General features: G+C 39.0%; 2 protein-coding genes across 2 annotated transcripts; both read right to left on the bottom strand.

Moving 5' to 3' along the window:
• Positions 1–481: 481 nt before the first annotated feature.
• On the bottom strand, positions 482–7,146 carry LOC122395907. The gene is made up of 3 exons (XM_043393821.1): positions 7,129–7,146; positions 3,864–3,930; positions 482–2,112 (listed from the first exon to the last, which is right to left on the bottom strand). Exons 1-3 carry the CDS (start codon positions 7,144–7,146, stop codon positions 482–484), a joined length of 1,716 nt encoding a protein of 571 aa, XP_043249756.1.
• Positions 7,147–8,967: 1,821 nt separating this feature from the next.
• LOC122395906 lies at positions 8,968–13,736 on the bottom strand. The gene is made up of 3 exons (XM_043393820.1): positions 13,625–13,736; positions 11,509–11,619; positions 8,968–9,194 (listed from the first exon to the last, which is right to left on the bottom strand). Exons 1-3 carry the CDS (start codon positions 13,734–13,736, stop codon positions 8,968–8,970), a joined length of 450 nt encoding a protein of 149 aa, XP_043249755.1.
• Between the last annotated feature and the right edge of the window lie 9,857 nt (positions 13,737–23,593).

The raw sequence follows: 23,593 nt of genomic DNA, 5'->3' as shown, positions 1-23,593 counted from the left end.
TTAAGGATGAAAAAGAATTTGCAAGGGAAGTATAAGTGTGCAGGTGTAATTCATGGAACGAAAGGTATTTACTATTTCACAACCATAGGCGCTGAAAATTAATAAATATATACGTTTATTTCGTTTAATTAGTTTAGCTATATACTATTAGCGTTGTTCACTTAAATAATTAACTAACAAAGATCTATACGGGGTGTATCGATAGTACAACCGAGAAAGGGTTGATCCTACATAATTTTGTTTCCCAAATAAGTGCACACTTATCGCTTCGCTATGTCTGTCCATAACCCACCTTTTCTACTTGCACCGAAGTCCAACGAAACTTTCGATAGAAAAATTTTAATTCTTCATTCTTTGTTTGTAAAATAAATCAAACCACTCCCTCCTCGGTTGCACCATCCATCGTTCGACCCCCGTATATTAAATTTAATCCAATATCGTCAACCTTATCCTACAATAAAACAATTCTTCATTCCAAATCTTAATCCTCCGAGTCTCTATTCTCAGCTAATACATTAAACTCTTGGCGCGTTAGTTTATCTTTGTCTTTGGCCAAAGACCATGGAAAAAGAAACTTCTTGTGTCCATTCGAAGGCAAGGTTTCGATTCCTTCCGACTTGCTCTCGGATATCACTTCCGCGTCGCTGTTCATACCCATTCCCGAATTCTCTGGGCTCGCGTTTATAGTCTTCTCCGCCTCAGCAGGTTTCGCGGCATCCTCGGGCATCATTGCAGGTTTGTTACCATTGTTCTTGTTATTATGTCCACCGAATGGTTGGAACCAAGGGCCTGGCGCGAAATATCCGTAAAGTTCTGGGGGCAAATACGGGCCCAGTTTGAATCGATGAATGAAATGATCGTGGAACCCATGATGGAAACGATGTGGAATAATAGGCCCCAGAGGATATCCTGGGAAGTGAACGTCCCCATAAAATGGTCCGTACGGTGGATATCCGTACGGTGGCTGATTGGCCGAGGAATTACCATTTTGACCATTTTGACCATTTTCTAATTGCTCAGCGTTTCCTGCGTTCTCAGGCGGATTTTGAGGCTGAGCAGGTCTCCCGTAGCCGTGGAAATTCGGGTAGTATGGCTGGTAAGGACCGTAAGGATTAAATCCATACCCAGGGAAACCGTGAGGGAAATGACCATGTGTATTATTGCCTCCAGGTTGTTCAAGAGCTGGATCGAAGGAGCCGTTGTAAGGATGATTGTAAAAGTATGGCGGTCCATAAAATCCACCGTGGTAAGGCGGTCGATAGTAGAAACGTGGATAGTCGTAGCCTCCTATCGTCGATTGTCCTTGATTCTGATCCTCGGTTATCCTGGACGGGTTACCGTCAACCTGCTCGGTTTCTGGAGCCGCAGGCTGACCGTTCCCTTCGACAGGTCCGTGGTTCGGGTAGAAATCCGGGTGTCTGTAAAATGGCGGATGATGGGGACCGTGGAAGGGGCCGTGGTAGTTCAGGTTGTACGGTCTGTGCGTTATTTGGGTCGGCTGGGCGTTTTCGTTGGCTCCCCCGTTGGCGTCGATCCCATTCGCGTTCAATGATTGCGCGGTTCCAGGCGTCTGATGCAAGTGATTGTAATTGGGGAAGCCAAAATGCCCGTACTGGTTCGCGTTCGCCAACGAATCGACCAGCTCGGGTTTGTATTTGAACTGGGGATTGGAGTAACGCAGAGACGCCGCGTTGATCTCAGCGTCGATGGAGTTGTCTCTCGCGTCGGCGTTCACGTTTTTGTTGTTCCCGTTCTGTGGAACGCGCAGGTCGCGATTCACCGCGAACTCGTACGGTTTGATCGGCTCTTGGCTGTATCGATTCAAGAATTGAGGAACGTTCGAGGTTACGTAAGCGTTCTGGAACCTGTTTCTTCCTTCGTTCGAGGTCCGAGGACCTCCGACGAACCTCCTGAGGCGACCCGGGGGCTTCCCCGCGGCCGACGGACTCGCAGTTTCGATGCTCTCCTTGTTCGATTGTGTCTCTGGCGGTTTTTTCGGGGAGCCCAAATTCGTGGACGACTGGTTCGAAGGCGAATCTTGGAAGTCGCTCAGCAAGGTAGACGACAGGACGGACGCGACGTTCTTGGCGAACGACGTCAGCACCTCGGGACCTGTTACGCAAATTTAGAAAGTATTCGTTTGATATGAATTGGGAGGTGGTCGGATCAACATTTGATATACAACGAAATTAACATGTAGGATTTACACGATTAGAAGGAAACGTGTTAGGTTTCGTTCGACTATGTCAAAACATGAATTATTTGGATGCTTCGTCGTTCGTTGGATTAATTGGCGAGCGCGAATTGTTGGAGATTATTTACGTAATCAATGAGAAATTAAGAAATTTTCAACCATCATTTTCTGATATCGAGTACAATAGAAATTTGATTAAATTATGTGTGATTCGAATAAGGTATGACACGCCTTCTTTCTCCTGGAAAGAAACGAAACTTGTTTTTTAAACCCATATATTGCTACTTGAAAAATATAATTAAGCTACAGACATATCTTGTTTTTGAAACCAAAAAATTTGTTTACTTTCTCTAGACCAAGCACAATGTAGGCCAACAAAATAGTTGTAATTATATCGAATTGACAGTTAATTTCTACGATTCGCGCGTCGGTGGTAGCCCTGTTACCACACGTAGCATCGATGTAGGACGAATATCGTCTTCGTCGTTGCGAAACACCTGTTTTTTTCCTCTGTCAACGAGGATCGCGTTAGTGGACTCGCGTGCGTCGCTCGACGCATCGTGCGCATCGTAACAAACATACATCATGCGAGATGTCACTTGTACTTTCTCCTCTTAAAACATTTTGCCCCGATTCGGTTGATACGAGACCGACAAATTTAGCAGAATTTCGCACCGGGCGCAGCGATTGTTTTTAATTTATTCACCTGACATTTCGATCGGCTTTTATCCGTTCCTGTTACGTGTACAAACGAATAAGAAGATGGTCGAAAATTATCGACCCGTTTGGTAATTTGTTTGGTAATCTTGAATTTGATCTCAGTCGCCTATCGTCGCTTATTGGGCAATGGAATAATTTGGAAGCAGCGTATTTTTCACTATAGGAAAATCGTGAAATTATTTACTAGACCAAAACTTTGATTCGATATTGAAGACTACATAACTCAAAATTCATTTCAGTTCTCATTTTCGTAACCTCGCTAAAATTCACGAATCCTACTTGAATTTATTTCCTTTAATATTTAAATTTCAGAATTATTTGTTTCAGTTCCATAATGGATTGAGAGTAAAAGTGTTAAAAAAGTTTCTTCGTGCTAAAATATGTTCGAAGGCTCTAAAAAAATATAAAAAATGAAAATTGTGAGTTGATTTTGATAGGGGTTATAGCCATATATGTACTGAATGTGTACCTAAAATTTTAAGTAAATTGATCAAGTAGATTTTTCTGTATCGTGGACACAGTTTTGGAAAACATAGTTTCGAGAAAAATGTATTTAAAGTTTTGCATCTCCATAACTGTCTTTAAACAGTAATAATTTCGTTAATTTTAGTAGTTCAGGCATAAGGTGATGCAGATATATTTTCCAAACTATATTCTTCAAGAAAATACAAAAAAGAAATTGTTTCTTCGTGTCAACCATGTTCGAAGGCCTTCCATTTTATTACCATTGCAATCATGTTCGTGAAACGTATTTCATTGTGGCTGAGTTGTTCAATCTTTGACGTGCAATTGTAATAACGCGAGTAATAGAAGAGAAAAGGGTAGAATTAACGTCACTTGCGCGACTCGGTGTCTCTAATAATAATAGTTATTGTTTAAAAAAAAGTAGTTCAAGGCCGAGCACGCAGACCATTCACGGATTCCCAGAAGGACATAATAATCTGCTTACTGACGCCGGTTTTAGCCGCGTGAGCATCGCCTCGTAGGATCCATAGCCCTGCGCAGAGCACCGTTATCTGCAACAGGAGAAAATCGAGAGTCAGAAACGTGGAATCGTTGCATTCTTTCACTTTGTATCGCGAAAATTCTACGCTTCCCTTTGGACTGCGTAACGCGGGGCACGTAATGAGACTCCGCGATCCTCGTAGCCAGCAATTTTCTCTAATACGATGTTTTATTTGTCATTGCGTGACGCAACCCGCGGTACGCGCGCGAATCCGAAGATCAACGCACCGTTTCATACGTGACACACTTGCTTCCGATGCGATACTATTGTGCAAATTTCGAGGGTGCAACCGCCAGGACGGAAGAAAAAATAACACTCGTTGGACACCTGAACGGACGTTTCGATTTTGTCGATTGCCGCGTCTTCTTCGAGCTATGACATTAACTTTTCCGGGATACGAACGATACATCGTGATTGATCGTTCAAACTTCGAGGATGCAATTAAAGACACTGGCCAGAGAACTGAACGTGCATTTAGAAATCTTGGAACGTATAGTACGATTTTTCTCCAGAATTTGACTAAAATGTATACAGAAATATACTGTGATTGATTGTGCAAATTTCGAAGTTGCAATAGCTATAAATACATGCCCCAACGTATTCAAACATTTCTATAATACTGTACTATCAAACTATAATTATTAGGAATTTTGTTGGTGTATACACGAGAATATTAGATACACGCAATATAAAAATGTTTAGACAATAATAAATAGACGTTTAGATTGTCACTTTACAGTTTAATAGCTATCTTCTTTAAACTCTAATATTACCAATTTAATTAGAATATAGACTGAAAAATATTGAACAGTTCGTAAATATTGTATATAGCTACAATGAAAAATATTGCAAATCCTATTGTGTTTGAAAGGGATAATTTTTAAACGAACCACAACTATGATTACATCATCAAAAAATTAAAATAGAACAACGTATATGGTTCAAGAGTCCTGTTTTTTTCTCTGTTGATTTTTTTTTCAATGATTGATTTAAATTTAAATTTACTAATTTTGTACGTCGTTAGTTTAGCGTTTGGATATCCGAACGATGATTCATTCATATTAGCAGAGACATTCAGCGATTCCTTTATCATTTTGACACTGATCATACGTCAACGTTCGGGTTAACATCGTCTATTAGACAAGAATTGCTGGTATTCGTGTTTTGTTATAGAATACGACACTCCCGTAACGGGAAGCAATCAATATTGTTCATTTCTTCTCATGGAACCTGTTTCACGCGAGGTCGGAACGCTTCACGAATCAATCGAACGCAGCGAACTTATTGCTTCCTGAAATTCCTGGGATTCTGAGAACGAAATTGCCTATGCTTGTGAAAATAATTGGCGGTAGTTGTATAATATTCGAGTTATATTATGAAATATACGGCACGCATGGAAGAAAGCTGGAAAACGAACGGCAATTATTGTGCTGCTCGGTGCAGCCCATTCAAGAAAATAGTTTCGATGAATTACTGCTTATTAGTTTGGACGTTTCATCGGATCGTAATTACGGTGTTATACAATAGCAAATTAGTTTGAAGCTCGATGGTCTGAAAATACTTTCCACTATATTTCCAATCCCCTTTTACTAAAAAAGAAATTCAACTAATAAAATTTCTAGAAACTTTTGTTGTTCCGTGTTATTATTTATATGCATCTGATAGGGGCCCTAAAAAGAAAAATTCGTCAAAAATTTTGTTCCAAATTCTTTAAAATATTTCCAAATATGTTTCTTCGTTACATATCTTTTCATGTAAACGTGGTTTTAGATCAAATAATTATTTATCGATGATACACGAAGATACATAAATAATTAATGCGTTAAATTATCGCTAAAGCGTAAAAGGGATTATATTCCATTCACATGTTACTCATTCACGAGGTTCATTTCTACAAGCAGCGTACATATTACGCGATCGTAATAAAGCACGTGTGGCTATTTACACACGACGATAGTCTCGTGAATGGCCACTATCGTGATCTAAAATAAGGTAAAACACATTCACATTTATCGAATATACCTCCAACCGAACCGATTACTATACAAGCTTTCACATCGATCGAACAAATCAATATCGTCCTTATCCCTTGAACAAATCTGTATGAATCGTAAGTTTTATTAATAAAATCTAATCAAACAAAAAGCGACGTGATACCTGTACAACAATTAATGTACCATTTTCAGCATCGTGTTTAATTTAATGCAATTCAGTCCCGGATAATTATTATTATTTACAACTAATTGCACAGATTTTAAGTGGAATGCATTCTCAGAACACAAAGTAAGTACGATCTCGTATTGTTATACTCGGATCGTAATTAGCATGATTATGCAACGTATAATCCTTTCTTCTTGCAAGGACGTGCACTTTTGAATATATAGATACAAAGCTCGTAGCAGACGTATTGTAGAACAGTTCATTAAAATTTATCTGACACGTATAAATCTCGTACAACATCTGTGTAGCACATTATTCACAAATCGCTATAAATTATCGCGAATACGTAAACTCTATTGTACCAATCACAAATAGCGACACCGACAAATCTGTAGGGTTGCACATTACACTAATAAATTCATTTAAAATCGCCTTATCTGATCGAAGGGTTTACACTGTGGCACAGAATAAATTATCGGAGTGTTCTATGCTTTCATCCAACGAAAATGCAACAGACTTCGTCATTTATTATTGCAAAACTGGCACAAGTGCGAGTAGACTGATTATCTCTTCGTGTTGCAACACACGATGCACCATGTAGCAATAAATTATCGATCGTTGTTAACACCACTAATTTTTATGTGCTATAAATTTCTACCTTTCACAATTGACAAATCAATGCACATCATTATGTAAATACTAATATATTGCTTCTATAGGGTCACTTCTATTTTCAAATTCTGTAGCAATATTTTATAATTTTTCAAATACGATTTGATTAGAAATTTGAATTTTAATTTACCAATGACGTTGGGGAAATAGTTCAAGACTTGAATATTTTTTTAATTTACTCAAAGTGTTGCGTTTTTAACCAATCACTGAACTCTGCAAACACACTCAATGAATAATAATGAATTTTCTCGATTTCTGTTCCAAAAAAGTGCATGGTGCATCGACGTAGGGTGAATCTCGTCTTTGTAGTTGCGAAAGAGTGGCTCCTCTTTTTGTTTTCTACCAACGAGGATCGAATTAGTGTCCATATACTCACGTGCAGCGGGTAATGCATCGTGCGTGCGACTCGTCACGACTAACAGCCATACACCGTGCCCGATGTCATTTATACTTTCTCTCCATAAACGCTTTTGCCCTAATTCAAATAACACTAGTCTGGAAAATTTTTCATACATCAAAGAATAGCTGAAACTTAAGTCAGAACCACGGTGGGGCGTTTTTATTTGAACAAGAATCGATACACGATACACGAAACAACTGATTACACTGACCAACAAATTTGAAACAATTTGCATTCTTTATCTTCGAGTATAGTATTGCAATAAAATACATTTTCTACAAACTTGTTCTATGCAACTTTTGTTTGTGAAATTATGGAGAAATAATAAAATGTAGGTTTCATATCTTCAGTTTATTTTAAACTTATTTTACATTCTTGTACCTATTATTAATTTTAAATAATTCTGTGCAACTGAAGAGGTCCAAATAACCTTGTATAAATATTGCTCGATATTCCTAAAAAATATTCACCATTTGGACATATATCCTCGATACTTGTCACAACAAAAAAGAAAATTTTAATTTTTAAAGGGTAGTTAATTTCTCTAAGAGGTCAATTCAAGGTGAAGTTGTAAAGGTCAGTGGTAGAATCGAAAAGAATCACTCGTACCAAATGTTTGAATAATTCTGTTGGAAAATTTGTGAACAAAAAGCATTTAAATCGAAATTATAGGATCGTACAAAATTATAGCAATGGACTTCGTAACTTCAAGAATAATAAATCTGTGGAAATGTTTGCAGCGACATGTTCTTTGAAATTTCGGAACAGATTTATGTCACATGCTTTGGAAATACAATTACCCGGTTCACGTGGCAGAAAACCATCCGTTACAGTTGAATCCAAACCAATCATTACTTGTCAAAACGTTCTTACAATCCTCTTTCCACTTGTTACACAGTGATTGAGTAAATCCAATTGAAAGGGAATATTCTTTCATTCACAATTATGAGAAATATTCTCATCCTTACACGATTTGCATACATTTATAATCCGCCTGTTGTCTCTTCATTATTCATGATACCACTCTGTCTATCTTTACAACTTTATTACCTGGCAAAACAGTACTCGGTGTTCAGAATTTCAAACCGTGAAGCTAAATATCTTCGATGATATTTAAATGATGGCAAAGAATAAAATTGTGCAAATTATCTTTCTAGAAATAATCGTTATTGTTCCAAGTTTAGTTCTAGGATATAGCTGACTTCTTACGAGTTAGAACACGTTCGTTGCATTCAGAAAATTTTGTATGCAACACTCTCAACTTAGTTGTCTTTTCATCGTATTTAAAAGTATCTATTCGCGTGTTGCAATAAACTTAAACGCCTTGTCAAGAAACCAGTTTGAGTCGATATTAATATAAGACTAGTCGTTACTTTGCCCTCTCACCTGACACCGAAACAATAAATATTATTCCTTCCACAGTCAAATGAACACTTTTAGCAGTGAAACATTGCTTCGAAGCTGGATAAACTGCCAACGTTATTTACAATGTTACGATACCTGTTCATTCTACTTTGTGTGTGAATATGCTTAAAGATAAGTTTCTCTTTCTATCAGTATCATTATTGCAACAGTTGAGACTCGTTCATTGAAATTAATTATGAATCGAAACGAATTTAAATATCGTCAATAAGTAGTACTTAACAATGGCAATTAATTGCATTTACAAATGTGAGTTTAATTTATCGAATTGCATATTTATGTTTTTGGCATAAGAGATTACTGAGGCTAAAAGAAGTTTAAGGAAATTGTAATGAATCTGGAAGATTGGATCATGTAAACGGTTTATTTTTAACATTTTCGAGTTAATCGAGTTTAATATCGTAAGTGACCAATATTGCCAACGATACGTGGAAGATTGTAAATTTGCACGGTTTGTGGTTGTACTCCTTGTACTGTGCTTCTGAAATTTGGATTAACAACCACTGGTCGAGCAGAATTGAATCCACCTAATGGTCGAGCTTGGAGTGTGTTGATTTGTTGTCTCATAAATCCTGGATACTTGGACACCATGCCAGTTACGCTTCCGTATGGGATCCCACCTGTAACAAAATAACAATAATTAACAGAAGAGACAAATCAGTTCAATAGATGACCTAAAAGAAAATCAAAACTATCGAATAGTTAAAGTGATTCGAGCAAATACAAATTCATTGTTTGGATCTGAATTGTCGCAATATTTAATGGGTTTACTTAAATATTCGTGATACGTTATCACAGCAAGACAAAACTATTAATTAATGTAAATTATTTAACTATGTATATGATTCGTCTCTACTGTCATTTTTACGCGTTGCTGTAATCGGAATATTGTAAACATCATGCATTACCATCTACTTAAGCATTGAATTCTGTGGATTAAAAGACCAGACATTTTACTGTTGTTGACCATAATTCAAAAGTACAGTGACGTTTAATATTTCTCACCATCTATAGTTTAGTAATTTTTTTAAATTAATGGAATTCCTTCGTCAGTCTTGAGTTCAAACATTCTACTCTGGAAAGTGAAAGGATTACGAACGAAATGATTTTGTAAGATGGTGTCGTCCTCTACAGTTATACTACTGAATAAAAAAATAATAACAAACACATGTAAAATGATTAGAATTAATTGCATTTCTGTATATAGTATTGCATCAAAATTAAAACTACCTTTTAGTGGCTGTAATAGACAATGTCTTTTCCATTTACCATTTAGGCGTCAAATCCAACGTTATCAATTCAGTATGGAATTAGACTTTAGCGCTATTAGCAATGAGAATTAAATCAAACAGTTTCAAAAAATACTTTCACCACAGATGAAGTATACAAGTAGACCTTACATCCAATGTATTTTTTCGGCCCATTTTTCTGGGGCTCTAGAGCCCCATTGCCATTTTCGTGCCACTCGCAACATTACCAACAGGTTACACGAAAGAACACAAGAGGAAGTGAGACAGAACATAAAATTACAGACATTTTATTGTTTTTTAACGGAATGAGCCTTTAGACTTCATTACAGTTTCTGTCAACTATCATTCTTGGAGTAGTACTGCTTTTGATTATAAGATTATGCTTAATAATAATAGAATAAGCAAGTGGAACAAAATGTTCAAAAGATCGTGCATTCAATTTTAAGGGGATCCTTGTAAGAAGGCTTTAATCTTCGACTTCTTGGTGGTTTTAATGGGTCGTTGGTTATTCGCTTGTCAACAATGGTTAGGTAATGGTCATCGATGGTCAAGAGTGAGGCTGACATCAAGATCAAAGTCCAGGAATAGCCAAGAGGTAGGACCAACCGAAATAGTTCTGTAGACCAGACTGTCAACTTTGTCTGTAACTCCCCACTCTTCCACTTTAGGAAGAAGTATATGGAGAGTCACTGCTATCATACTCTTTCAGTACCCCTGGGGATTCCAGGAGGATCGGGTCTCGCGAATTCGGGGGCCTACCTCTGGCCATTAGTGAACCGAGCTGACCACTGGTGACCAGGGATGACCAGAACTGACCACTACTGACCAGGACTGACCAGGACTGACCACTACTGACCACTACTGACCACTACTGACCAGTGAGTTGCATGTGATTTTTATTCCTTCGGTCCCCATGTTGTAGGACGAAAGGTCTGAATCCGGATATAAACGAATTTAGAGTTATAGTTAAACAGGAGTTTGGTTCTCTATATTAACAGACAATATTTGTCAATATCAAACAGACAATATTTTGGTTTACTTCTCTGTTTTGTTGATGACCATTTACAGGCAAATTCTATCTCAGAAAACTCTTTCGTTGGTTGCACTTTCGTTTATTGCTTCTTCGACCAACATTATCTATATTAACTATTATGTCAAGCAGGGTTCTATTTGAATACAAACGTTTTGGTTCAAATACTCTCTTCGTTGGTTGTGCATCTTTCATTGGTCACAGAAGATTTTTATTAATGGAGGGTGATTGGGATTTGGTTAGAGCGGGTCTCCATTCGCAGCAACCTCCACGTGGTGAGACCTGGGTAATATTATTAACGGTTTAATTAATAATCGTATCGCTCTTAGCTGGGTAATGCAATTATTAATTAAAAACTAAGTAATATTAGCAAATTGGCTGCGATCCCCCTTGCATAGGTCATCGTAAATATACTTCTTCACTAGGTCAATTCATAGTTTCAGTTCTTACCGCAACAGGCGTTGCAATCTTATTCCATTCTAAATCAATGACACTGGATACGAAAGTAATGAATGAACTGTAACTAGAGTCTTGTATAACGTAAAATATTCTTTCATTGTTAGGTTTATTTTATATCTCTTCTATAGTGATACGGAGTAGTAGATTATCCTTAGTTTTGCTTTACTGGCAGAAAGTAAGGAGAAACTGGCTTACCGTACGCCAATCCATTCACCATTTCCACGATTCCTGCGCTGTCCGGTGTGACTGTTGATAAGCTTAGCAAACCAACCACAGTTAACGGCAAAATGGTCTGCAAACAATGAACTGTTGACAATAAATGTGGCAATATTTTGTAGGATTCAACTATTATACAGATAAACAATTTCCTGGCTAGATTTCATAAGAATAAAATAATACATTCTTATCTTTCATTTAAGTTTAGCTCATGGTACATTTCCAATTACAAAATTCTTTTTCATTTTGTTTAAATAACATCTGCTATCTGCTATAGTATGTATAGTTTCAACTGCACGTAATAGAATTCTACAGCATTGCACATAATCGAGTTAAATTCATCATACACACAATAGTTAAAAATATAAATTATAAAAAGAAATTTTAAATTGTGAGATAAATTTCAATAAGCACAAATTTTCAATTGAACTGAAGCTTGAGATATGGTACAATACTGATTGTTTGTAGACCATACCATTGTCTTAAATCCCCAATTGTGACACTTTCAAAATAGATTTAACACTTCCAGTTAAAAGCATAGCCATTTCCCTTGTTAGATAACCATAGCGAATGATAATCGCAGATAGAAAGTACACTATTATTTGTAACCTAGTCTTTGCTTCGTTTCAAACGACGTTCACGACAATATATCACCGTTGTCGCGTACAAATTTAGAAATTTCGCAAAACAATAAACAAATACGTTCGAAGCATTAACTGTTAGACGTTAAACGATTTCACTTTCCCTGTGACATTTTTGCGCATAGACAACTTGTCACGAGACACTTGAGTACTTTCATTTCAACATATACGATAAAGAGTTCTTTTTACTATGTTTCTAAAAATATTTTTTCGTCTGTAGTTACGTTTCGAGTAATAAAGAGGTTCAATCGATAAATAAAGACAGAAATTGCGCTTGAATAAAAGATAATTGTTTGATACTTTGGACAGGTCCGCATTTCTCGTTGGCAAATCGCGAAACAGGCGAAATTTGAGCACAAAGTCGAAGATCAAATTGTATCCGCGGAGTAAGGTTACCGTTGGTCAATCGTTAACGAGGATATTATTTCGATGATTTTCGTCATCGCAGAACCTTGCATACACGATGGTATTATCGTGTTCAAAAACAATAGACAGATAGCTACGAAAATAAAATTACAGAAAACTTTAATTCAAAGAATTAAAGATTTCAATTATGTTTTCAATGAACTTCAATTCTCTGAATGCAGTTCAATGGACATAAATCTAATATTCGCAGAACTGTAACACATATGGACCTTGGGGGACACAATCACCTCTCACAGCGTTACTCGCGTGATTTGTATCACTCGCGTGATCTACTATTTTCTCTTTTAACTTTGAATAGCGAACCACTTACGCATGGTTTCTAATTATTGTGCGAGAAACAATGTCCTTTCTGTTAATGTGTCACTAATTCAAGCACACGCAATTGGAAATGCCTTTGTCGCATTGTTTCACTTTACTTTTGTTGAAATTACAATATTAATTTTGTACCATAGCAGTACACGATCGGTTTAATTGCATTTAATGGCTGCAAGTAATTCTATAAACATTACATACATTTATAAAAGTATTTAAACTTTTTTATATTGACGTTTACATAAAGCAATTTTAGAAAGCAGTAAATCTGATATTAAATAAAATAGTAGTCAAGTTATTGCTGTTATATTGTCCTTTCGTGTTCACTAATTCTTCCTCGATGCACTTCGCGCAAAAGAATTTTTATTTGACATTTTGGTACAAACGTTCGTATTTCTAAATCAATGTACTCCACTCTATTTGCATTGTGACGAAAGCAGAGTTATTTCCTGAATTCTCTTTTCTCGAAAAGTGGACGTACCTTCGAAGAAAGCATATTGACCCTTTAGGTGTCGCGACGCGATGCAAGAAGGAAACTAATGCACCAAACTAAAGATCGAATTATATACGGGGCTTGGCTTCTGAATTAGCCAATCAAAGGCTACTATTCCTTTCAGTACCGAATGTTATACCCAATGCTGGATTTTATTAGAATGCAACGCGTATGTAAATGGAGGATATATCGTCTACCTTAACCTTGGCGGGCGCTGACTTACCTCTCACATCGTTTAAACCTAAGCTGATCGCGAATGCGTAATGTAACTCCACTTTTCCTCGTACTTCTGTCGAAGAAAATTCATTTTTCTTGTGATTAGGTATAGTAAGCATGTAGGAATTTGTATGACGTTAATGCATCGAACGAATTTATATTTAGAAAACGAGATCCTGTTTTAATTCTTCGTCTGAAACGTTAGTAATTTCTATAAATGTATGTATCATATTTCAAAATTGAAAATTATTGATTAAATTTCAGCGTTTACAAGAAAAAAATATTCCATTCGGTTTTGTTCACTTTTGACGTTAACTAATTAATTATTTTACTCGCATAATTTATCGGCTATAGCGATATTTAGACCATAAAATCCGTAAAAGCGTGGTATTAAATAAAGTCATTATATTCTAAATGTAAAATACTTTATACAACACTCTAATAGCACGCATCATTATCCTCAGCCGACATAATAATTCGTTATCTTCAAAAGTGTCCATTAAATATTTACTAGGTTTTCTATTAATAAAAGAGACAATGGTTGACCCAGTCTGAAAAAATTCAAGGTTTTTGCCAAAACTCTAAAACAACGTATTGCCTTTCATGTAACATTTATATTTATTTCAAATACTCTGATTTATGTACAGCAACACAAGTTAAAAACAAAGAGGTTAACGATAACAAACGATTTTATATATTTAACAGAATTCTATAGAAACACGTAACGAAATAAAATATTTTAATCGTACAACTAATAACAATTTATCACGATATTCTAATAATAAAGCCTTAGTCCTGATTTTTAGATGATTTTCCTTTGACTTTTTGCCATATTCATTCTTCTCTTCTTGTTTGTATAACAATTCGATTTTCAAACTCTTCGTTTTGTTATTCTTTTGTTGCTTCAGGATATTTCAGTTATTTTAGTTTATTTCAAGTTAAGAGTTTCTTGAAAGTAAATGACAAGTACTTCCCAGCAAGTTGTCCTCCAAACGATTCTGAAATTGATTAATTCCTTTTATAAAATATTCTTTTGTACATCTTAAAATTGATACAAATGTTTCCAAATCATAGCAATAACAAATTACTTCTCCAATTATATTTTCAATTCTTCTAATTTTACTTCGGTTATAAATTTTCAAATATAGAACAAAGGAAAGCTTGGTACCTTAAAAATTATAATTCTCCGATATCCAGGAAACTGTGGAAACGATTTCCCTCGATCCTTGCTCGGACAGTTGAACAGCGCCCTGCGGCGTGAAACTCGTGTCTGACTTCAAAATATTTCCATACTTATCGTCATAATCGTCATCAGACTTGACAAAGTCGCTCAATTTTTCAACCCTGACGTCTTTGAAATCAAATCTTTCGCGATTCCCTTCATCGAACGACGTTTCCTTCGAGTCGTTCACTTCGTCACTCTTCCTTGCAACTTCGCGATCTGATTCACCTTCAGGCTTAATAGATTTACTTTCTGAATTCTGACTCGCTCCATTTCCTCCCTGACGAGTGATACTCTCGTTCGATGTCTCCCTTCCTTCGAAGCTTTTCTCTTTCAACTCTCGAACAGTGGTATTTTCAGATTTTCTCGATTCGTTTCGACTCTTTCTCCCCTCATTTTCTTTCGATATTTTCGAATCGTTCGATAATTTGCTTCTCCTACTCGAGGTCTCTACTCCCTTGTCGCCGTAGCTGTTCGATCTATCCTCCACTTTTGGAACCGTACCTATTTTCAAATGCTTGACCGACTTTTGAGGCTTTCTCCTTACGACTCTCGGCGCCGAAGTTGTACTCGTCGAAGTGGTGGGCGTAACAATACCAGGCGTTGTCGATTTCTGTCTCCTACGACTTCGATTCGCTCGAGTCGCAGGTTTCGGTGTACTTTCCACCATCGAAACAACGGTCTTCGGTCTGCGTCTTCTCTGTCTCGGTTCTTCCGTCGTCGATCGAGACTCAGAAGTGTCCAAAGTATTCCTGTGTCCTCTTTTCCCCTCATCCTGTAACGAATCGCCTCTGTCGACCATCACTTCCGTAGAATTACCAGTCGAAGTCCTCGACGTATCTTTGCTTCGACCTCTTCTCGTCGGTGGCAAAGTGACGTCCTCAGGAACGATCATTCCCCTAGAAATTCCACTACGTTTCAGAGAATTGGGCCTCCTTTCCTGCGAACTATTCTCCTTGGACGGTTTCTCCTCAGAATCCCCTTCGAGAAACTTCGAAATGGATCTACTAATGTCCTCCGCGTTCGTCGATGCCTCGTCGACGGGCAACGTCGCGTTCTTAGCATTGTATCTGCTGCTATACTTCATGATCGGTTTATGCTCGCTGCTGATTTCCACGTTATCCGATTCCTTCGAGTCCTCGTCCTCTTTGCGAGACCAGAAACGATACCTTCCTCGCGGATAAACGTTCCTTCGATATTTCCTCGCGAAGGTGTCATCGTTGTCATCGTCTTCGTCGTCGAAGCTGAACCTTCCACGCTTTCCCTCTCGTTTTCTCCTCTCCTCTCGCGCCAAACGTTCCCTCCTCTCCCAAGGATACTCGTATTCGCCCATTCGACCACGATATCGACTACGTTTCTCTTTATCCTCTTTGTCCCTGTACCACGGAAAAACGTACTCCTTTCGTTCCGCGGATTCCGCCTCCTTGGAATCTTCTTCGGAGCTCGAAGACGTTCTACGATTCGAAAACGCGAACGGTGGGTGGAAAAACGACGGTTTATTTATGCGTGGACCAAGCTCGGAATATTTTTGGTCCTCGTTGTTCTCTGCTGGCGACAAGGGTCTGTCCGCATAAGAGAAAAACGTCCTATCTTCTTCCTTCGAATCGCTTTCCATCGACGAGCTGTCTTCTGATGACTCTTTCGGTTCCATTTTCTCGTTAGCAGATTTTTCCTCGGGGAAATACGATCGAAACGCTTTCGAGTCCTCGTCTTCTTTCTCGTTGCTGAAATTCGAACCTTTGGAATCGTTATTACGTTGGAAAAGGGATTTCTTCAGCTCCTCGGAAGAGAAATCAGTGTACCCTGGCGGTTCAGTGTCCAAAAATGTCTCCAGTCTAGAAATCTCTGATGGTTTCCATGTGGTAGCCTCATCGATATTTTCGTGAACTGCGTAACTATTATTATATTTCGTTTCATTAAAATTCAATTTCTCGTTGTCGGTGTTATTCACGAAATATTGAACTTCTTGATTCTCTTTGAGAAGTTCCCGACTGTCGACGATTCCACTTGTAGTGGCTATCGTTTCAGTGGTTGACTCTGTCCAATCAATTTTATCCGTGGAATTGATCGACGTTTCGGTCGTAGTCAATGCCAAATTCGAAGGTTTCCTTCTTCTGATATAATTGTACCTGGGCTCCTTTCTTCTGCCATCTTCCTCCATCCTTGACGCGTTCGCGAACTTACCAATTCCTCTCGCCTCCTCTTTCGGTTTCGAATGTCTGATTCTGTCCATGATCGTGTAAACGACTCTCTGAGATTTTTGTTTCGTCTGATCTCCGTCGCTCGAAGCGTTAACGAAATTAGATTTCCTCTTCTCAGGAATATTTGTGCCTCTTGATTTGCCTTTCGAGTTCTCGTTGATCTTGTACTCTTCGTTACTCTTTGTATCTCGTTTGTAAATACGAATCTTTCGACGACGTTTGACAGGTCTCACAGACTTCTGCACAAATTGCATTCTAGTTCTGCTTCTCTGCGGAACTCTGCTCCTGCTGTTCATCGTGTGGTGTCTGTTAGATCGATTCGGTGGTACCAGCCCTTCGATATTGACGTGCACGTTGCTAGGACGTTCGATAATATTTATCATCAAGCCATCCTTTTCCTTTTTTCCATTACTCGTCGAATTAGCCGATGCATTTGTTTTAACTTTGTTGCTCTCTGTTGTAGTAATCGTCACTTCCTCCGACGTTGGCACCGTGGTGATTTCCTCGACTTGATACGAGTTCGCCATGTTCCTGATGGTCCCCATAACGTCTTCGTAAACCTGGTTCTGATAGGGCATGTAGAACGACGACATTTCGCTCGCGGACGTGACTGGCCGTTTCACTACAACCTTCCGTGGTCTCTGAGTAGTTTTCACGAACCTCCCTTGCGAATTTACTCTGTAAACCCGCGGTCTCGTCACCATTCTGCTTTTAGGATACATTTTGTAACGAATACGTCGCGTTTTCTGGACCCTAGCAGCCATGGTATCCGGTCTCTTCTGTTGACGATTGCTTTCCGGTCTCTTGGAAGACTTCTGCTCCACGTAGTCATCGTCCTCTTTCGGGAACATCATGATTCTGGAGGCGAATCGTTTGGTGTCCAGGTTCAAAGCTGGTACAGGATCCTCCACTTCCTTCTCGAGGAACAGCGGATTGTCGAACGGTTCCTCGTCGAAGTATTTCGCCTTGAAACAGTCGAGCTTGTCCCCTAAACCGGTCAGTCGAGGCTGATCCTCTTTTAAGCCTCTATCAGGAACTGGGCTCTCTTCTTTAGGTAGCACGTCCAACTTGGGCTCCACTTCGTCGCAGTGCTTATAAGCGTCCCGCGAACTGTAAAACTCCATTTTACCGTACGTCTTCTTGGGCACTCTTCGTGGATCGATCGCGTACCTCAACGCGGACGGAGTTGGCAGCTTCTCGTCGTTGTAAAACGGATACTTCTGCAGATCCAAGCTGGTGGTAGTGGCATCTATAGCAGTAGCATTATCCGAATCATCTTCTTCGATCTCCTCCACGTAATCGAACTCTGGAACCTCTGCTTCGACTTCCTCGCTTGGATCTTCTTCGTTCTCGTTAAACCGAGCGTCGATTTCTTCGTTTATGACATCTTCGGTGACTTTGGGCGACTCTTCCAGAAGCTCTTCGTGACTCTTTCCTTTCTCATTACTGTTCTCTAAGGTAGTTCTAGTATTTCTGTTCTTGCTCGCATCGGAAACAACGAGGCTGCTTTCTCTTTCTTCGTTCGCGTGGGATTTGGATTTCTTCTCGACAGGCTGTTTTGTCGTCTCGCGTGTCGCTCTACGTCGCGGATTTCTTTCCCCGATCCTCGTGTTTCTCTCTATTCGTTCTGTTTCGCCCCGATTCGACGCGCTATCGTTCGCCAGCGACTGGACGCTTTCCCACGCCGTGGATCTTCTTTCTCTCCTTTTTGCGCGAATTTTGCCAGCGTCGACGCCTTTCTGCTGGCGACGAAACGACCCGGGAACAGTTTTCATCGACTTCGACGCTCTTCCGGCACGGGTTACGTGATCGTTCGCTTCTTTGTACCTCGCGTAATCGCTGCTGGGCAACGGCGCGGGCGGAAGTAAGTCCACAGCCGGTATCGAGCTCATTTTGCGAGCCTGAATTCTGGATCTGCGTCCACGAGGATCGAAATTGTAGTACGAGTCCTCGTTTTGCAAAAACGGTGATCGAGGTCTCGTCAGATCTCGTTGATCCTTGTACCTCTGCAAGGAATTCGGGTGCAGATTCTTGGCGTTGTTTTCGTTCTTCAGATGCATGAGAACTTTCATGTAGTTGTCGTGGAACAAGGTGTTCCTTGATTCTTTTGGGGTTTCTGTAGTGGGAGGATCTATAGATTTCGTTGGTTTTTGTCTCACAGTGATCTTATAGCGCGGTTTACGGTTTGTGAATGAATGTAACGATGGATCGAAGAAAGAGTTGCCAAAATTCTTGTCAAACTCTACCGTTCCATCCAAGTTTGTTGCAGAATTGCCCAGTAAAAGTCCAGGATCGTTGCTGGGGATGACTTTATATATTTCTGGAAATTGTTCGTTTTGGTTGATTCCTTCTAAAGTCGCCGATTCAACGATCGGAAATGGCGTTATTATCTGACCTCCATAAAGTAGATTTGCGTTTCCTACGATGGACGAAGCTTGCAAGGGATTTGGACTTGCGGTAGTCGATTCCAAAATAACCGGAGGTTGTATCGTGGTGAACTGATTCTGCGTTTTAAAGTAATCCCAGAAGATTTGACCGTAGCTAGGAGTTACAGAACCATCATCGACTGGCTGAAAATCAATCGCCTCTGTACAAGGCGATTTTTCATCTACTTCGTATCTGTACGATTCAGGGTTGTTCGAAACATTTTCAAAACTAGGCGTTGAAGTCGTAATTTCGTGAACACTGCGTTCCGTCGAAATCGAACGATCTTGCGATTCCTCTAATGTTTCTATAGAATCATCGTTTTCTCTATCTTTCAATAATTCTTTTCCTTGTTTCTTCTTTCCCCCTTTCTTTCCAGCTTTTGCATCGCTAGAATCTTTCTCCAATTTATTGATCTCAATTCCTTTCTCCTTCTCCTCAGCCTCCTTTTCCAAATCCTCCTGCAGCCTCTGTATGCCATTCTCAGCCACCGATTTCGGATTTACTGTCTTCTTCCACTTATCCTCGCTTTCAACGTCCACTAATTTACTAGAATCTGTTCTATACTCGAAATCTCTATAATCCTCATCGTAGTCCTTGAACTCCTCAGGATCTATCTTTTTATGCTTGCTAAGTTCGTTCGAACGTTCATCTTCCTCGTTGTTTTCACCATCCTTTATCTTCTTTTTTGCGTCGATCTGCTCGTGCAGCTTTCTGGCGTATCCTTCGTGATAATCAGCGTCCCTGGCGTGGCCAGCATGATCGTACGCGGAATCCTCGTAGCCCTCTTCGGTGTAGACGGTGTTCACCTTGGTGTTCTTCACCACTTCCTTCAATCTCGCCGCGTTTTCCTTCTCCTCCGCCGAGTCTGCGCTCTCCACCGCCTTCCACCGTGGCAGACGTCTCACCGTGTGAGTCTTCCGGACTTGAGCGTACAATCTCGTGGGTACGTCTTCCGAGGAAACGTCCCTGTCTCTCGATGGCTTGGCCCATTGGCCCGGAGCCGTGTATTTCGGTTTCGTTGGGACCTCCTTCGGGTTCTCGTGCTCCGAATACGGTATCACGTGATCCTCTGGTCCTTCAGGATCTTCTTCGGAAGCTGAGTGCCCTTTGTCATTTTCTGGAGGATTCGCGAATCTATTGTAAACGATCGTCTCCGAAGCTTCGATAGGATCCTGGTCTTCTGGTCGAGAAGTGATCGCTGGTTCGCTCGAATCGTTAGCTATCGTTCCCTTGGCATAGCCTGAAGCAAGATTCGTTAATGTTACCGATTTCGCGCGAGTTTCGAGAACTGACACCAGAAAAATGAAACACAAGCGACGAATTAGCGATACTCGACTCATTGCGTTAGTCGGAGCTTGCCATTGCACTGAGTGTCCGATAAAAACAGAAGTATTATCGCATCGATTTAATTTATTGGTCGGTCATTCTGTAGGGTTTCACAAGACACGAACTAAGGATTTTCTTCAGCACCGTTTAAACAATTTCAATAGATTTATTGTCGAGATCTCGTAACGTGGCTGGCAACGTTTCACGTTCATCGCCAGAGGTATTCGACGCGGAGAAACTGTCGTCTGTTTTTTCGAAGGATAAGCGACAGCCGGCGGTTTCTAATCATTTTCGAGCGAGAACCACCATCGAACTGTCCGCTGCATAGTCCTCGTGGCCTAATTTATATTTTCTCGGTGATCCGAAAGGCAGAGAGGTAGGATCTAGCCTGTTGTTCACGGACCGTGCAAGCCTAAGCGTTCAACGGTTCTGTCACTCTCGATTGAATCCTTCGGTGGATCGTTTCACTGGAAAGGGAATAAAGAAATTCTCGATCAGCCTGCTCGCTGATACACGCGCACCGTTAATTGCACTCCGTTTTTCTGCGCCACTTTCTGTTTGGATTCGGTAATTTGTATCGAATATCGATCATCTATCGGAAAGTTCGTATATTGCAGTAGCTTGATCTTGTTTCTTCGATTACTCTCGTTTACAACTTACGTAATAAATATTTTTCATAAGTCAGGGTTATAATAATATTACGATTTTTAATAACAGACTAACAGGAAGGTCTGTTATAGATTTTTTAATAAATTATCAAGACTATTTTGAACCACTTGACGTAACGATATTATTATCTACTGCGTTACGATTTTTATTTGATACGTCAAATCACTCTACGTTTAGTTTAACCTCCCAAGTTGAGGGCTGGCTTATTATTTTGCTGTTTATAATGTTACAGTGCAAAAGTAATACTAAATTTTATTCCAAAGTTTCAGATTATACCACTATACAGGTTGTTCGGTCACTTTTGGGAAAAATTTTAATGGGAGATTCTAGAGGCCAAAATAAGACGAAAATCAAGAATATCAATTTGTTGATTGAGGCTTCGTTAAAAAGTTATTAAAAAATTAAATTAGAAAATTTCAAATCATTCTGGAAAAATTATTTTCGGTTGTGGGGGTCAATTACAATCATTTTTGGCGAATAGACATACCCCCGAAATCTTAACCACTTTCCAGAAAAAAATTCGAGGTGTGAAATTTTTTGACAAAACTAAAATTTTTAAATCGTTCTAAAAAAATTATTTTTGTTTGTAAGGGTCAATTATAATCATTTTTGGTCAATATACATACCCTGGAATTCCTACGCATTTTCTAGAAAAAAATTCGAGAAGGTGTGAAATTTTTTAACAAAATTAAAAATTTTGAAATCGTTCTAAAAAAATTATCTTTGTTTGTAAAGGTCAATTATAATCATTTCTGGTCAATAGACATACCCCCGGATTCCTACGCATTTTCAAGAAAAAAATTCATTACTGAAAATATAATGTCTGATCATAACTGTCTGTTACCCTGAAAATTAAAAATTTTGGAATCGTTCTAAAAAAATTATTTTTGATTGCGGGGGTCAATTACAATCTTTTTTGGTGAATAGACACACCCCCGAAATCCTACGCATTTTCGAGAAAAAAATTCATTACTGGAAATATACTGTGTGGCCGGAAATGTTTCTATAACTTTTTAACGAAGTCTCAATCAACAAATTAGTATCCTTGATTTTCGTTTTATTTTAGCCTCTAGAGTCTTCCATTTAAATTTTGTCCAGGGCTGACCAAACACTTCGTATAAGGGGATTAAATTTTTCAGTGATTTCGAGAAAAATGTCGCAGATTCGATTTCACGACTGGTCAGTTTCTAGAATTCGTGGTTCGGTTTAGTTTTATCCGGAGTTAGCGATGCGGAGAGAACTGTGGCTCGAGCGACACGCTTCGTGGACCAACGCGGAAAGGCTCAGTGCAATCGCTTCTGCAGAAACTTGGCAAGCGAAGCAAACGATTCACAGGCGACTGAGCTAAGCAAAACGGTCTGTGCTCTTGACTGTGGATGGCCAGTTTCGTATAAACGTCTCTTTACACTGCTACGATAAGCAGCTCCGTGACATAAACTTCAAGTATCGCGATTGAAAAGAGCAAGGATACGTAGGACATAATAGGAGAAGACATCAGTTTAGAAGAACTCTTTGTGTCTTTAAAATTATAGAACATGGCAAACGCAATTTTGAGTTCGTGAGAGTCGATAAGATTCACGTTGGAAATTTTAGGAAATTTTTAAGACCTGATAGCAACCCATACTCCTTTTAAAGCGGCAAGGAAATGTAAACAAAATATTTGCGTGATGGATGCTGTAAAATCAAACGTTGAAAATTAACTTCTCATTTTCTAATGTCCTGTTCTGCTCATGCATTTATCACTTGTTTATATTTCTTGACTAGTTTCGTTGATTTAGAAGATTGCAGAACTTGGTATCGCGAAACCACAGTGTTCTAAAGAAAAAAAGAGAACGGAATGAGGACAATGTTTAGTCACAAGCCTTGCGAAAGCTGATTAAAATGCCTGATCCAATATACGATTTGCAAATATTTCCAAGACTGACTTCTTTTTCCTATTTAAGATCTTGAACTTCTCAAATAATACCTAACAGATAATTTTCTTCAGATTTCTGGCTGAATTGTTCATCTTCTACTCGAGATATTTAAACGTATATTGAATAATTACTTGCAAAAGCAATACCAATTTGTATAAATCTTTATTTTGTGTGTGTTTTATACAGTTTGTACATTTACAGAGAAACAGAAGATA

This window comes from Colletes gigas, unplaced genomic scaffold (genome assembly GCF_013123115.1).
Source record: "Colletes gigas isolate AHSC1104 unplaced genomic scaffold, ASM1312311v1 Colletes_gigas_Sc00006, whole genome shotgun sequence".
In the NCBI taxonomy this organism is placed as follows: Eukaryota; Metazoa; Arthropoda; class Insecta; order Hymenoptera; family Colletidae; genus Colletes; species Colletes gigas.
This window is presented reverse-complemented; position numbering and strand designations above follow the sequence as displayed.

What these genes read in the sequence shown, in the direction of transcription:
- LOC122395907 (XM_043393821.1), bottom strand. An exon ending in CGCGGCTAAAACCGGCGTCA is followed by an intron (nt 2,113 to 3,863) that starts GTAAGCAGATTA and finishes TTTGCGTAACAG; the next exon opens with GTCCCGAGGTGCTGACGTCG.
- LOC122395906 (XM_043393820.1), bottom strand. Translation starts at nt 13,736, where the DNA reads ATGCTTACTATACCTAATCACAAGAAAAATGAATTTTCTTCGACAGAA. An exon ending in AGGTTTAAACGATGTGAGAG is followed by an intron (nt 11,620 to 13,624) that starts GTAAGTCAGCGC and finishes TATTGTCAACAG; the next exon opens with TTCATTGTTTGCAGACCATT. An exon ending in GGTGAATGGATTGGCGTACG is followed by an intron (nt 9,195 to 11,508) that starts GTAAGCCAGTTT and finishes ATTTTGTTACAG; the next exon opens with GTGGGATCCCATACGGAAGC.